Source organism: Numida meleagris, chromosome 6 (genome assembly GCF_002078875.1).
Source record: "Numida meleagris isolate 19003 breed g44 Domestic line chromosome 6, NumMel1.0, whole genome shotgun sequence".
NCBI classification, from domain to species: domain Eukaryota; kingdom Metazoa; phylum Chordata; class Aves; order Galliformes; family Numididae; genus Numida; species Numida meleagris.
This window is the reverse complement of record NC_034414.1, coordinates 15,230,078-15,246,887: the sequence shown is the minus strand read 5'-3', so window position 1 is coordinate 15,246,887 and position 16,810 is coordinate 15,230,078. Positions and strand designations below refer to the sequence as shown.

At 39.4% G+C, this 16,810-nt stretch overlaps 1 protein-coding gene across 1 annotated transcript in view; it reads right to left on the bottom strand.

Moving 5' to 3' along the window:
• Positions 1-16,810, bottom strand: part of MUC6 (mucin 6, oligomeric mucus/gel-forming) — a 38,049-nt gene that overhangs the window by 7,184 nt on the left and 14,055 nt on the right. The window contains exons 16-32 of the mRNA XM_021402135.1: positions 16,446-16,695; positions 15,335-15,387; positions 15,127-15,236; positions 14,226-14,377; positions 13,293-13,434; positions 12,496-12,606; positions 11,103-11,288; positions 10,419-10,658; positions 9,088-9,244; positions 8,208-8,348; positions 7,627-7,689; positions 6,588-6,635; positions 5,675-5,866; positions 4,518-4,772; positions 3,191-3,439; positions 1,594-1,995; positions 689-1,108 (exon numbers count right to left, since the gene is read on the bottom strand). Coding sequence (XP_021257810.1) covers positions 689-1,108; positions 1,594-1,995; positions 3,191-3,439; positions 4,518-4,772; positions 5,675-5,866; positions 6,588-6,635; positions 7,627-7,689; positions 8,208-8,348; positions 9,088-9,244; positions 10,419-10,658; positions 11,103-11,288; positions 12,496-12,606; positions 13,293-13,434; positions 14,226-14,377; positions 15,127-15,236; positions 15,335-15,387; positions 16,446-16,695 — 3,171 coding nt within the window. The remainder of the gene's footprint in view (positions 1-688; positions 1,109-1,593; positions 1,996-3,190; positions 3,440-4,517; positions 4,773-5,674; positions 5,867-6,587; positions 6,636-7,626; positions 7,690-8,207; positions 8,349-9,087; positions 9,245-10,418; positions 10,659-11,102; positions 11,289-12,495; positions 12,607-13,292; positions 13,435-14,225; positions 14,378-15,126; positions 15,237-15,334; positions 15,388-16,445; positions 16,696-16,810) is intronic.

Sequence of the window (16,810 nt, the reverse complement as noted above, 5' to 3'; positions counted from 1 at the left end):
GGCACAATGTGTGGCACAGTTGTCATTTTGTGGGTGGAGGCTGCAGGAGGTAAGCACAGCTCAATTAAGAGTGGCAGGACAAGAAAAATTGGCAAAGGAGATGGGCTGTTCCCATGGAGAAACCTTTGGACATGTATGTGGGCAATGAAGCGAGACCATACCACAACAGCTCTCCTTGGCAAGGGTCAAGAAAGGGCCAGTGACTTCTGCCCTTTCCCTCCTCATCCTCTTACTCTCCAGAAACTTGCAGCAAGGGCAGCACCTCAGGGGTGTCCTCTGGCACCTAACTATCCTCTGTATCTCACTGGAAGAGGAACCACTCTGCATGTGCCTGTCTCAGCCAAGACACAGGCAGAGGGCACTGTCTACGTGCATCAAGCTGGGCATGTCATGCTCCAAGGGAGAAACTAGTGCAACAGCTGAATTCCCCAAAATCCTTGATGGGAGAGGATGCTGAGAGGGCCAAAGAGAGGGGCAGCCTGTGATGACTTCACCGTAGCTGGCAGCTAAGCCTTCACTCAGATGCTCACTCCATCCAAACCAGCACAACACCACAAATACAACCAGCAAAAATGCTACCACCAGTTGGCAGAGTGACAACAAATTGTTGTACACTGTATACCAGAAATGAAGGGCAAAAACTGGGAAAAGCAGGCAGAGCAATGAGAAGGGCAAGAGAGAGACTTACTGGGATGTGATGTGCTCAGTGGTGCTGAAGACACAGTTGAGAAAGGGGAAGACACAGATGATGGCAGCAGGCTGGTTTTGGCTGTGGAGGGTGTGGAGAATGCAGTTGTAGGTGACTCTGGAGTGCTGGTTATTGGGGAAGAGGGCTTGGGCCTTATTGTTGTAGGCGTGGGCTTTGGCATGGAGGTTGGAGTCAAAGTGGAGAAGAGTGTGGATGGAGCAGCAGGTGGCGGCGTGGTGCTGAGAACACTACTGGGGGCAGGGGATGTTGTCAGTGGGACTTCTGGGCTGCTAGCAGGGCTGGTTTCACTGGAGATGGAGGTCTTGGAGGTGCTGGTGGTAGCCATAGTTGGGGTGGTCTTCTCTGTTATGATATAAGGCACCATGTGCAGCACAGTTGTCTTTTTGTGGGTAGAGGTTGCTGGAAAGCAAGCACTGGTTGTTTGAATGTTGAAGAGTAACAAGTGAACAGAAATGAGGTCAGTTTTTCCCAGAAAGAAGACCCAGACTATGCATGTGGGGAGGTGGAATCTTGCTGCACCGACCCTTGCTGAGCAAGAAGCAGGAATTGGCCTCTGGCTCCTGCCCTTTCACCCCCAGGAAGGTGGGGTAAGAACAGTACCTCAGGGCTGCCTTCTAGCATCCATGCACCCTCTGCCTCTCCCTGGAAGAGGAAACTTTCTGCATGTGTCTGTCCTTTCCAAACACTGGCACAGGGCACTGTCTGCCACCTCCAACACAGGCAGGCATTGCCTGATAGCAACAATGCCAAAAACAGCGAGCACAGAAAAAGTGAAAACCACATGAAGAGTGACAACCCTGAGGTGCACAGTTTACCCTAGAAATGAAGGGGAAGTATTGGAAAGAGCAGGCAGAACAGTGGGAAGGGACTGGAGGGAGACTTACTGGGATGTGATGTGCTCAGTGGTGTTGAGGACACAGTTGAGAAGGGGGAAGATGCTGATGATGGCAGCAGGCTGGTTTTGGCTGTGGAGGGTGTGGAGGATGCAGGTATCAGCAACTCTGTTGAAGCACTGGTGGCTGGGGAAGTAAGCTTTGGCCTTAGTGTTGTAGGCATGGGTTTTGGCATGGAGGTTGAGGGTGAGGTGGAGAAGAGCGTGGATGGAGCAGCAGATGGTAGCCTGGTACTAAGAGCACTGCTTGGGGCAGAGGATGTCATTGTTGGTGGGACTTCTGGGCTGCTGGTGGGGCTAGTCTCGCTGGAGACAGAGGTCTTGGAGGTGCTGGTGAATGATGTGATGGGGGTGGTCTTCTCTGTGGTGAGAGGTGGCATGGTTGTCTTGGAGGCTGCCGTTGGAAATCAGAGGTTGATTGGTCTTGTTACTATACATGCTAAAGGTGAGTGACATGAGTATTTCTTAAGTTAAAATCTCTGCATGAGGGTAGGGACAAGAATTGCAATACTGGGACCCAGTAACAGCTTTTGCTTTAAATCAGAATGAATGGTGTTATGATGCCCAGTACTTCTCATCCCACCATCCTTCCCCCCATCATGGCAGGCTATTACTCATTTTGAAGGACACCCTTCATCAGTTTGTTTCTGACTGGTCATCTTGGAATTTTTGAGAGGGGAAGAGGTATCTCTGCGTACGCTACCAGTAAGCTAGTTGAATGTGGGTCATCTGTCTGTTTCATAGTGTGTTGGAAAGGGTTCCTGGGACAGCTGAGGCTACTGATGGAACAGGCATTAATGACTCTTATCTCTCTCCTGACCAGAGCACTCACCTGTTACTACTTTACTAGTTGTAGTCTTAGCTCTGGTTGGCTCCCTTGCTACAAAGAAAGTGATGAGAGAAAAGAATGGTTCAGTCTTGGGAAGGATCCTATGCAAAGCATGTTGTGGCATCTCCTGAAAGGAGGCTGTCCTGGTCAGTACCAAGAAGACCTAGGCATGTGGAGCCCTATAGGTCTAAGTGGGGGAAATGTACCCTGGAGTCTGATTGTGCATCTTCTTGCCCACCCCTCCACTGGTGATATTTTTGCACCCAGGAAACCATCTGGTTTCTTTATCTACATAGCAAGAAGGTAGCATTTGTTGGCCCATGTTTGTCATGGATGTGTCAGGGCCCACGCATCCTTTGTATGGACAGTGTACTTGTATTCTGTCTCTCTCTCAAAACTATCTCAGAGTTGTAATCTTCCACTCTCACTGCCTTTTATTCCCCCCACTCTGTATTCTCACAGCACCACTACAAGAGGAGGGTGTGTGTTAACTGGTCTCCACCTGCTAGCTGTTGGGCAGAAACTCAAACAAGTCTGTAGGGTGATAAAGCCCTGTGCCCCAGAATCAAACCCCTGAAGCAGCAAGGGAGAAGGATGTAGTTAGGGGCAATGTGACTGCCTGAGTTTAAGTCCCATGGCAAGAGCAATAGGAGTAGAAAATGAGTATCAAAAGTGAAACTTGTGGAACATGACACTTAGAAGAGAAGGGTGGAAGCTGGAAGGAGCGGGCAGCAGCATGAAGGGCAAAAGGGAGCCTTACCCGGATGTGACGGTCTCAGCCGTGTTGAGGATGGCGATGAGGGGGAAGAAACAGATACGGCTGAAGTGGCAGGCAAAGAGCTGGGGCTCAGAGATATCCTTGTCAGTGGAACTTCTGGACTGCTGGCAGTGCTGGCCTCTGTGGAGACGGTCTTGGAGATGCTGCTGGCCATTGTCATAGGGGTGGTCTTCTGCGTGGTGAGATGTGGCACAGTGTGCGGCGTGGTTGGTCTCCTGTGGGTTACTGCTTCTGGGAGGAAAGCACAAGTCAATTGAAGGTGGTAGGACAAGAGAGGAAGGTGGAGGGAATGCAAAGATCCTAAGCAGAAGACATGGGATGGGGTTGGGGCACAAAAAGCAGGCCTGGATCTCACTCAGTCTTACTGAACAGGAGGGAAGAACAGACCTCAAGATTCTGCCCTCACCTTCCCCTTTCTGCTTCTCCCCAAAAATATGGGGTAAGAACTGGGCCAATTCAGCACCCTCTGCCTCTTTCTGGACCTTCTGAGGGAAGAAGAGCCTCTCCAGATTTGTGCATCTCCTTTAAAGGCACTGCAAGCTGAGCATGGACATCCCATGAATAAACTAGGTAAGTGATACAGAGTCACAAGCCAGCAACAGCTCTCAAATCATTCTTATTCACCTACTTAGACTTGGTGGTGCAGAGTGGTTGCCTGATTTCCCTCACTGATTCTAATGTAAGGAAAAATGGATATTCAGTAATGCTCGATGGCTGCAAAGGTGCCTAATTAAAGTGGGTTGTGATGCTTCCTCAGACTAAGCCAATATTGTTGGCATAAGAAGACCTAGATGTATGCACCCCAACAGTATGGGTGGGAGATATGTGGACTGGGAGGCAGTGTGCAGGTGCCTTCTCACTACAGCTGACTTCTCCCTGCTTCCTGTCCCAGCCCCTGGTGTCAGTTGCTAATCTAGGTATATGGCAATAGAAGAAGCTGTCATTGTTGACATACAGAGTATGTGAGATCCCAAAGTGTCATTTCCTTTATGATAGACAGGATTTATGTTTTTTGGAGAAGCTGTCTAAGGAGAATGCACATTTGTATGTTCGTGGGTCTTTGAAAACTCACTTCGAAGCACAGAGAGATTTTGCCTTAATCTACTTCCTTGGAGGAAGTGAATGGGTGGAGAAAGGCCTCTGAGAGAAATGTTAGTTTTAAGATCTTATTCAGATGTCCAATGCTTGCTACACTGGCAGGACACTGAAATTTTCATTTTTATTACAATTCTTCAGTCATCATTTTCTTTTCTCACTAATTTGCAGTTGTAATGCATCTAGTAAGAATGATAGTTTTTCTTACACTTACCTACTGTTGTTAGCTCAGGCTTGCTGAAAGTTGCCATCTGAGATGTAGTATAAGGTATTGTCATTTCTTTTTTGACAGTAGTCTCTAAGAGTGGTGTGGTGAACCTTATTTTTTCCGCCTCTGTTGTAGCAGTGGTTGCTGAGGCAGTAGGTGTAGATTTTGGTTCAGTGAAGATGGTTCTTGCTGAAGTAGTTACGGAAGGTGTAGTGACCGTTGAGGTCATGTTTGGCATAGTAAAAATTGATGTTGTACGTTCTTTTGGAGTAAAGGTAAGGAATATAATGTCAGTAATTTATGTAATAATTAAAAAAGACAAAACATTATTTCCCATGATTGCCTATAATCATTCTTCATATAATATTTCTAAAAGTTAGCTTTGTTGTCACTTATTAGCAAAAGCCTCTATGGACTTTGCCCAAATAAGAATTTCATTGGCTGACTTTATATTCTGAATTAGCCTTCCATAATCAGTATTACAAAACTAAATAACGTCATACTGTAGGACCTTCCTTGTCCCAGTTCTTGTCCTTCGAATTGGGACCTCTTTTTACCTCTGATTTTTCTGATAGCCTGGGTCCAGGATGGCTTTTTAGTTGAAGTGCATGCTGGTAGAAAGTTGCGTGCCATTATGAGTATCCACAAATCAGAAAGTAATTCGTGCTGGAGAAGCCATCCTGCTGAGAGCAGGATTCTAGAATAGTAGTCGCTGCACTGATACCTCTGTGATTTTGCCTTGAAGCCTGCTTACATTATTATTTGCATTTTTGAGACCGAGTGCTATTTGAACATGACTGTGTTACTGAACCAGCTGTGGAATGGAGGCTGAAACTGAACTAAAAAATCCAATTGGAGCTGAGATGGCTCACTGCTTATAGAAGTTCTAATGTGCTTCTCAGATGAGTCACACAAGTTATTTGGGTTGCATTTCTAACCTGTCATCTATATCCTTTCTCTTTCCACACACTTTCCATCCATACATCTGAACACTTTTGGTTTACAAACTGCTTTCTGGAAGCCTACTTTACTTACCTTCTAATTTGCAGTCTTTTGCTTGGATGTTGAGACAGGTTGCAATGCCTTCCTAGCGGAGTGATAGCTCAACTCTATATAGAGTGTGTTTTATGTAATTTGTTTTAGACTGCAATACAACAACTTACCAGTTGTTGACTTTATTGTGACAAGAGGCAATGATGATGAAGTTCTTGGAACTGTGATTTTTGAAGTTACCGTTGGACTTGTGGTCTCAGTTGGTACAGTAGATGCAGAAATACTAGGTGATGTTGGTTGGGTAGCTGTGGGTAATGTGACTGCAGTAGAGCTTCTTGTTTCTTTAGGCTGCATTGCTGTTACTAAGAGGAAAAAAATCAAAATCAGAGGATAAGAAATAATTCTTCATAATCTATTAAAATATGCCTATATAAATTCAAAATTATTTTTAGAATGAAAAACTACTACCAGTAGTAACAATTGAAAATAACTCCTACCTTAATTTCAAATAAAATATTTAAGAAAATTTATTGATCTATTCCTTTATCACTATTTGCAGTGAATACGTTGAATAGGAATTCTTGCAGAAGCTTTATTCAGAAAACCACCATTGTACCTTTTTCCCAATACCTCTCATTTTCATTAATGAAAGTAATGTCATTTCTAACAAAGATCAGTATGTACAGATTCCCTTCCTGGATCAGGCTGCTGGGGCTTGGTGTACTTGGTCATGCATTTCCAAGATCACCTTCTTAAACTGTCAAGTGTTATAAAGCCAATCACCATTAAAAATTGTAGTGAAAATTTTGTGTGATTTTGTGCATCAGAGAGAAGACAGAAAACCTTAATCACTAACAAAGAAATTTCATTGCTAATATCTGGATGTGCCTCAACGTACTCAAATATTTCTGGGAAATTTTTTGGTGATGATTATGATACTGACTTTTTGTCATTGCATCTTACGCATTCAAAACTGGTAATGCCATTTTATCAAGCAAAAAAAGGATATTGCTTATCTCAGAAACACATATCAGGACATACATCAGTGTGTAAATACTTGTTCAGTCAACTGCTTAAACTAACCTGTTGAAGGTGAAGAAGTTTCAGGTGTAGTACTAATGCTTTCATATCCTGCAACATAAAAGTAGAACAGGTTAAATTTGTAAGTGGAAGCATATTAAGAATATTCCAAATAAGGCAAATTTCAGATTGGAAGAACAATAAAGTCTTTTCAAAGGATTGTGCTAGTTAGTGTGATAATCCTGAAAATGCTTGTTACTACATGTTTCATTGGTAAGCATGGTACTTCACATGAAAGTACTTAAACAATAATGAATACAATACTATACAATAATACAACTCATAATAAAAATAGACATGAGCATGTTTGTGCTGTCCTTCTTATGACTTTTATGCTTAAGGGCACTTCACTTTCCGGGGATAACGGAAATGTTTTTTGTGTGTAAATGAGATCACTAGCTGAGATTCTGGTTTCACAGGTAAGAATTCTGTTAAATTAAATAAACAATTGTAATTAAGTTCTTTTACTAATTTTACATCTGTATGGAAATTCAAACTGTGTAGCTGGAGTCCATTCATACCGTTATTTACTGTGAAAGGTTTTCAGAGTAGGACACCATATGGTAATAAATTTTAAGTTAAAATAATTTTAAAAACCCACAGAACTTAAAGAGAATTGCTAAATAAAGTCTACTAGCTCGATCTACTCCCCTGCAACGTGTTCTCTTTAGTTTAAGAAAGCACTGAATGTGTCTGGGGCAGCCTCTCACACAGATCAGGACATCAAGGAACTTACAGGAGCATCCATATTTTGAAAGTTACTCACAGAATGAGCATAACTTTCCATCTTCCTGACTAAAATCAACTTCTATATTGTGGAAGCCTTACCCTCACCCTTATTTTAATCAGTTATTTTCTTTACTTTATTAATCAACCAAAGTTTTACATACTACTATACAATAAGATTCTTTTGAAGAAAAGTTATACAGGGCTGAACATTCATCATTAATTGAGAAGTACTAGGGAAAATACCTTCTGTGTGAACACTCAAAGGTTTTAGTTACTGTAGAGAAAGAGGATTTGCATACAGGGCTCTACTTACCACATGGCATGCATTTTTCTTTCTCATAGTCAAAATATTCATCATGAGAACAGTTGTAACAGCCTGAAGAAAAGGAAAGATAAATTCATTTTACATTGCTCAGAGAACAGTGTTTAGCCTATACTATGTATAATCTAGAATCTTAAATTTCTGTTATTAAGAAATTGTATCGATTGTAACTTCATACATTCAAGTAAGCATCTCCAATGTAATCCTCAGAAGGAACTGCATATGCAGTAAATTTTGGGGGGTTCTCTAACTATATTTGTTTGTCTAATTGAAATAATACTGTTCTCTCCGCATCTTTTCTTACCTAAGTATAGTAATTTTAATTCAGCACAGGTCAGAGCATTTCTCTTCAAGATAACCGGAGTTCAATATAAAGCTAGGTGTAGTACAGGTACCAAACAGAACATGCATTTAAAGCAGTAGAAGGGAAGGTAAAGAGAGCAAAACTGCTTTAAAGGTAACATCAATGAAAACACTACTAACTGTGGTATGGCTGGGTGGGGAAAAAAAAACAACAACATGGAAAATAATTATGTTACTGATTTGTGGTTTCCAATAGTATAGCTTATTACCTTCAATGTTGACATATTTGTAGTATTGATTTGGACAATTACAAGGCCTGTAATGCCAGGTGCAGTTGACACTGGAGCCATAGGAATAAGTATCCACGCTTCCTGTTTTTTTGTGAGAATTGTAATACTCACAGTAGACAGCTAGAAATGGCAAAACCAGGAGAAAGGTCAGAATTTTTCAAACAGAGAAAGTTATTTTCAAAGGACTAAAGGAAGGACAACATTTATCGGCAGCTTGAGTAAAAAAACATGTCACTGGAATTTTCAGTATCTCATGCAAATTGAAATTTGCTTTAGTGATATAAGTCAGTTTCTTTTTTTGTGAATTAACTGCAGGAATTTCCATAACTTTTAATGCATAATACAGTGAGTACTGAAAAGAAACCATCAAAGATGACAACTTCAGCACTGATTTGTAACACCCTTGTTCTCTCTTTTCCTCTATGTATGGTGTCTGGGACACATTGATATTTTCCTGTTTCACAGTGTTCTAGCCAACGCAGCTGTCTTTATTCCCTTGACATTCACATAGAAGATGAATTCATCGCAGCCAAACACAATAGTTTTTTACAATTTCGTATTTTTTCTGCTTACAAACCGACTGTTCATTGTACATTGGCAGTAACCACTGCCTTCTGTGGTTACTTTATTTTCAATCTCATCATTCCATGGTAAAAACAGGCATAATATTTTGTTTATCTAGCACAAAGAAAAAGTACGGAGTTCAAAACTCTGTGACTGAAGTCATCTATTTGTTCATAAAGAAAATAGAATGTAGGAGGTGCATATATAAGCAATTTCCTGTGTTCCTATATTAATATATTCACATTAACAATAATTGTCTCTTAAGCTGCCTTAAAGAAATCTTAAAGAAACTTACGGCAAAACTCAGGAGTCCTCCAGTCAATGCAGATACCTTTGTCTAAACATGCCATTGCATATACTGCAATGGCATCACACATGCATTCACAATCACCTCCAATGTCACAACCACATGAGTCTCGAACACAGGCCTCATAATAGGGCATCCGATTCACCTGTAATGGAAAATGAAGTAATGAATTTTCTGGGATTCTTCAGTGTCTGTTTTTACAAAAGGTGTTTTTTTCATTGGTCCCTGTTAGTACATGAGAAAGTCAAGAGAATACATTCCATTGAAGTGAGAGTAACTAGTATGTCCTCTCAACACTTGTTAAAACAATCCCATTTCAAAGAACTCTTTTTAACAAGAATGTAGATATCTTCTGACTAACAATAGAAGCTGATGCGGTTTTTCCAGATACGTATGTCTAAATTCAGATTGAACATACATCTAGACAGTTAAAAAAGAAAACAACACAAAAAAACCCACAAAAACCCATATCGATTCAGGCAGAAGTGCCTAAAGTTCACCAGCTGTACACCTTTTGTGGCTATGCATAGCCACCACAGCATTAGCCATGTTTATCACTTGAAAATGCAGATTTTCCTTCAGAAAGCCTGGTTCTGATAAATCTCATGATGTACAAGTTATAATTCATGGTTTATGAGGATCGATACATGACTTAGGCGAATAAGCTTAGGGAACTTGGGTTGTTTAGTCTAGAGAACAGGAGGCTGAGGGGAGACCTCGTTACTCTTTACAACTACCTAGAAGGAAGTTGCAGTGAGGAGAGTGTCAATTTCCTTCTTCAGGTGAGAAGTGATAGGATGCGAGGAAATGGTCTCAGGTTGGATCAGGAGGATCAGCTTGAATATTAGGAAGCATTTCTTCATGGAGAGGGTAGTCAAACATTGGAACAGGCTGCCCAGGGAAGCAGTGAAGTTGCCATCCCTGGAGGTATTAAAGAGACGTGTGGACATGGCACTAAGGGACATGGTTTAGTGACGGGACTTGGTAGGTTAGGTTGAGGACTGGACTTGATGATCTTGAAGATCTTTTCGAACCTCAACAGAGTGTCTTAATTTCTGATACTGAATTCTTTCTTTTTTTCCATTCCAGTACTTTTAATTAATCAGTTAGTGTTCATATTTGGATTTTGTGCTTACAAAAGGGCTGGTAAAGTGTAATTTAGAAAGGATGAAGATTAACATGAATGAGAGCCAGAAAATATTTTATATGCATCCTATTAGAACATTTTAGGGAAGACAAAATCAAGTGCTGGAGTGTGAGCGTTTTGGGACAATGCAGGTTATACCTATAAATAAAGAGAAGGCCAAATTCATTCTTACCTTATTGTGACAGGCAGAAAAGACTTGACTGTTGATGATGGAACATGTCTTTTCTGCCCAAGCCTTACGATAAGGGTTCTTGCTACAGGGGTCCACTACGAAGTATACATCCCCACAAAGAGGATTCTCTTTCCAAGAATTCACAAATTCCAGTTCATTTGATGCCACATACTTGCTTCGGGTTTCAAAATCATCTTTCATATTGCCATTATAGTTTCCACACAAACCACAGATAGTTTCCTGGATGAAATGGAAGCGTTGTCAGTTGATTACAACTACTTGCATTCCCTTTCAATTACTGGCATTTATTCCTGCTTTAGTAGCAACTGTGATCTACAAATACTCTCTCATGTTCTTTGCAAATTGTGCACGAGGTCCTGTTCATCAGTGACTGTGTTTCTCCTCTTAGTGTAATTTGTCATAATTTAGAGAACAAATTCAACCCAAACATGCAGTTGTTGCATAAAATACAAGATTTTAGCTCAAAGAATTCCTGTAATGCTGAAGGGTAATCACATAAAAATCAGCCTTTAGTGAAAATATCTGCTGTTTTGGAGATAATGATAAATAGAAAATGAATTGCTAGCAACATTTGCCATCATATGGAGTCAAGACAACTGCCATCAAACTAGCAGGTCAATCTGAATTGAAGTACTGCTTACTGAAGAAGTTATTCTGCAATACCTGTGTTTCCCTGGAGATCTTGATAAAGAAGTTCATATGCTTATTCCATACAAGAGTCATGTTGTATTTTCCTGGGATAATGATATCAAACATCAGGTGGAGGGCATTCTTTTTCACATTATACCTCACTTGAAAATTTTCCCCAGAAATAGAGAAGGTTTCATCTCGCAGTATAATAGTCAAGTTCTGGAAGAAAAGTTGTGTATACATTATAAATTATCAAGTTTGGGTATTTTTTTTTCACTTTCTATGACACATTGCTGCAGATCAGATACTGTGCTGCTATAGACCATCTTGTCATTTTTTACAGTAGCCAGACACTTTTGAATAACTTACTGTCAGCAGTGATGAAGATCTTCAAAGGTAAGCAAGTTTCCTTGGTCTGTCATCCTATCTTAAAATAACTGGCTTTTATTTCCTGTGGAATTTTTTTTTTATTTATATGTAAATCGTCACAGGAAATATTAAAAAATGTTGTTACAGTCTCATTGTTAGGTATACTAGCACTCTGATTGCATTTTATGCATATATTACAGACATTTGTATGCAGCCAGCAGAGTAGAGGAGGTATATCTTCATATATTCTTAGAAATAACCGAAAAGTTGCAGAGTAAGTCAACATATCTCTTGGACTCTTCTACTCTCATGTGTACTTTAACACATTACTCCATCATACTATAGTATTGGTAGAAAGGTTTGTATGGAGCATGCACTTAGGAAACTAGATCCTAAGCACAGCACTGATGAGCTGAAAATTCCAATATACAGTAATGTAGCAAATGTGTACTGCTTGTGGTGTCTGTTCTTTGGGATAAAATCTCAGCTGTCCATAAACTTCTCTCTGATCACAACAAAAGACTCTAAGGTGAGAAGATACTACTGTGCATTAGTGCTCAAGTACGGTTACAGAGAATTGCAAAACTTAACTGATTTTGGAAGCTGTCAGACAGCAGTGGAAATGAGGATAACTGCTCACTGCTGTAATTTCGCAGACTTATCTCATGTAGTAAGAGAGTAGAAATCAGGATATATTTTGAATTGGCAAATAACTACATGGACTAAGAGAAATTTGGTGTAGTTTTGTAGGTCATCCATGATAAGAATTCCGCATTTTTACTCTCCTGCATTTTTGACTGAGTTTGGGAGAAAAAATGATTGTCTTTTGACGGAGTGGGTAAAGTTTAAAATTTAATGACTTCTATACAGGCAAGAGGTTGGAGGACTGAAACACTGACATGAGAATTGATAAAAAGTATGCCATTTCTTACTAAAACTGAAGCTCTTAGCTAAGCACATAAGTTCACATGCAAGACACAGCTAAAGTATCCAGAAGTAAAACAGGTATGGCCTTAAATGGCTATTCTGTTGAGTAACAGTAAAATGAAGATCTTACCCCAAGGTAAATGCTGATGGATCTAGAGCATGTAACCCCTGATTTCCCACAAATGACATTCTCAGTAACAATTTTAAAAGAGGAAAGAGGTCTATTAACATTGCAGCCATCCTAAAAAAAAAAAAAAAAAAAAAAAAAAAAAAAAAAAAAAAAAAAAACATGCAAAAAGATTTAATAGATTCTGTCTGAACTCTCCCAACTTACAAGCATGAAAAAGTATAGAAAGCTCAAACACATCATAACTGTGATTCTGCCTTTCAGTACAGCAAGCCATCTTTATTTACTCTCATATGAGAGACAGTCCATCTGTGAACGTCTTAAAATCCACTGCTGGCTATTAATAGATAGATCCTAGAGTATTTTATGGTTTTGGTAGCTGAACAGTTCCATTCCTTGTAGAGCCACATATTTGTAGTCAGAAGGGAAGAAGTTACTACTGAATCACACTAAGCTATTTCATTGTTTTGGGAGGTAACAGTGATGACGGTAGTCAGTAGTCAAATTGACATCACTTCATGGAAAGACACAGTTGACTGGTACAGAAGATGTACACATCAATGATTTTAAATGTTATTTAATCTAAAATTAGTTGCACGTGCATTAAAAATTTCATTTATGGAACTAAACGCTTTTTATTTTAAAAATGTAAATATATAGGAAATACAAAACCACCTTCTGTGCTTATTAAGATTCAAAGTGGATATAGATGCATTCTAGGATATTTTCATCAGCTATTTAAAACAAGGCATTTATTGACACTAAGATACAGCCAAAAGCATCCGTAAGATGCAGATTACCATAGCTAATATGTATTCACAGTTGCCATCAAACACAAAACGCTGTCCATCAAAAGTAGTGATGTGACCTTCTCCATAAAGATTACATGTTGAGGAACATCTTGATTTCTGAACACATTTCCATTTTCCTTTTCTGCAAGTGCTGAGAGTGAAAAGAGAAACCATAATCAGATTCCAAAGAAACACCACCTTAACTTACTTCTTTTTACAAACATACAGAGAAACAGCTTTACAGATACAGCTTTCATTTAATTGTCTGGTGCACACTGTGACCAAGTCACATTTAATATAAGATCCATAAATAAAAGTTATGGATTGCTGGGAAAATTAATTCATGATAAAGAAGATATCCTAAGTCACTTTTGCCTTCTTTTCCATTAAAGAAAGAATATAAGCTCATCTGTTTTAGTTGCGGATGAGAACAGAAGTTGCAGTTATGTATATTTTGGGTGCTGGTGTTTTTATACTAGATTAAAAACCAGAAATTAAGTACTCTGAGAATGCAGCTAAAGAGATGCAAGTAATCTTTTTGGGAGGCTGTTTGTATCTACAGAAGAGAAGGAAGACTGCCCTCATCTTTATTTAGTTGTAGTTGATAATCCTTGACCTTATGCAGTTTACAGTTAGAGGCCCTACTGGATGCCCTTATTCTTTGGATATAGAGGTGGCATAAATATCCCTGAAGCCAATACAGCTGAGTAGTAGACCGTGACTCTTTCATTTATACATATATATTGTCAGACTCATGTATAGAAACATATTGGCAAATTTTAGGCTTCTCGTTTCCACCTCTATGCTTTGTCACTGTATTCCTTCTGTTCAGCTTTCAGCTTTTGCCATTTCCTACTTTCCTGTCAACTAAATGCTTTTGTTATATACCTGCACAAATCAGTGAAACTGAGATTCAGCAGTAGAAAATGGTTTGACTCTTACCAGATTTCACATTCAGTTTGGATCTGTTCACCTTTTCCATAAGAAAGGCCTCCATATTCACAAGGACACTCCTCAGCTGGAACACACCTGCCATCAAGATTTTCATACAGCCCATCAGCACAGACACAGCCTGATTCACATTTAGTAGGAATCTGGTAAAGATCAACAGATCACAAAATGAAAAGGAATGTAAGGTGCATTCTATCTTGTGTGCAACTCACATTAATAGTGAACCTATACTCAGTTCTATTTTTTATTTGATTTCAGTGTTATGATTTTCCTCCTGCCAATATACTAATCAATTTAACTACTTTCACTGAAGTTACAGATACATCTATTGTGTGAGATACTAAACATACTCGAAGACACTGAGAAATGTCTATCATTGCCAACAATCCCTCAGACAGAGCATAATATAAGCTTCTTTTCTATCTAGGTAGCCTATTACATTACAATTCTTCCAGTCAGTCTGTTTCCTTAATATAAAACGAAATGAAAACCCTATAAAGAGATTAGAAGTCCACCTAGCTTAGGTCTCCTGCACTCTACAATCATCAACAGCAGAGACTTTTGAAAGAATGGAACAGAAAGCATATACTACAAGTTCTATGAGTTTCTAGCAACGTGCAGCTTATGGAGTACTCGAGCCAGAGGTGACAGTCATGTATTTTACAATCCTTAATGGATTTTTAATTCCGTAATTCATTTAATTCAATTCCTTTATTCACTTTTTGAATGCGTGTACTTTTTTGTTGTCCACATTCTGTGGAAAGAAGACTGGTGTTCAATCATATCATGTTAGAAGAAATATGTCATTTCACCAGAAGAAACTAAATTCTTCCCAGGATTCTCAAGTTCTTCCTCTCCTAGAGGATTAATATCGCAGGACTGTGAAACTTACACATTCAATTCCAGTAGCCAGCATCTGACAAGTAGGGGCACATGTAGCTCCATACTTGTTTTCTAAGCCGTCAGAACATGATATATATTTCTTAGGAGCTCTGCAGCTTTCTATGAGAAAGGAAGAAAAACAAACATAGGAGATTGTGAAATAACAATTTTATAGTGGAAAAGAATTTATTTCACAGTAAGCCATATCAGACCCATACCTGCAGGATTTTGAAGTTTGCCAGTGCAACTTAGCCTCCCGTTAACACAGTAGCTGGAGGAAAAAAAGAAAAGGAGAAAAAAAGAAGGAATTTTGATGCAATTCTCTCCTAAGAAATAAATTTAGATTTTCTGCAAAATTATTTCTTGTTTTTCACTATTGGAAGTGCTTCATTTGTGTGCTTCAAAATGCAACGTGAATCAACTTGCCTCTCCTTACTATTGGTAGTATACAGAAACATTTGTTTTGAAAGTGAATATTGGGCAATCTTGGTGTTTGTATACAACTGTACAGATGAGGTTAGCAAAATCTCCTACTACCTTCAGCTAGGAATAATTAGACTTTACCTATTATTTTCTAATTTTTTCCTTAAAGTTTCCAAGTTTAAGGTTAGTCAGATGTTTTCTGTTTAAGAATTTTTGTATTTTAGGAAGTGGTAAAGAGATATTTTTAAAAACATTCCTTTGCTATTAAAAGTAATGGAGACTGCATTTGTTTTAGCTGGGATGGAGTTAATTTTCTTCATAGCAGTTATACAGAGCAATATTTTGGATTTGTGATCAAAATAACATTGATAAATTTTTTAGCTATTGCTGAGCAATCTCAGTGCCTTCTCTGTTTCTCACACTGCCTCACCAGCAAGTAGGCTGGAGATGCTTAAGAAGTTGGAAGGAGACACAGGTGGGGCATTTGACTCCAAATGACCATTCCATACCACACAGCATTGTGCTCAGCAATAAATTCAGGAGAAAAAAGGAAGAAGGGTAGTCACTTGGAGTTATGGCACTTGTCTTCTCAAGTAGTCAGAGAAAGCCCTACTTTCCTGGAAATGGCTAAATATGTGTCTGCTGAGAAGCAGTAAATGAATACCTTATTTTGCTTTGCGCTCACCTCTCTGCTCATTAAAAACAAAGGAAGTTATTAAACTGTCTTTATTCTGACCCATGAATTTTCTTGCTTTTGCCCTTCTGACCGTCTTCCTCATCCTGCTGAGGAGGAGGGAGTGAGTGGCTGTGTGGTGCTCAGCTTCCTACTGTACTTAGCCCACAAGAGAGACACTTGAAGACACTTCTTCATTTCATATTTGTTCATCTTTAAATCTGATAACTTACCAGGTTATCCCACCAGTCATTGTTGACTGATCAGGTAAGATGTACTTCCTGTCTTCTAAATAGCAGGGACAATGAGATTTACGAACACATTCATTCTTGTGGTTCAGATACATCCCTTTAGGACAATTGCAGCCTTCAATTGGGATGTCGGTTGGATGACATTCCAGGGTTGGATTGGAGAGTGACAAGCATGTCCTTTCACATGCCCGAGTGTTGTAGCTGAATGTTTGATTGCCAGTACAAGTAATGGCTGTAAAACAAGAGGAGAGTGTATGTTGACATTTCCTTATCTTTTTCCCTGTGAAAGATAACTGGGCTTACAGTAATGTGCTGCATATATTCTGTCAATAACTTTAATACTTAAG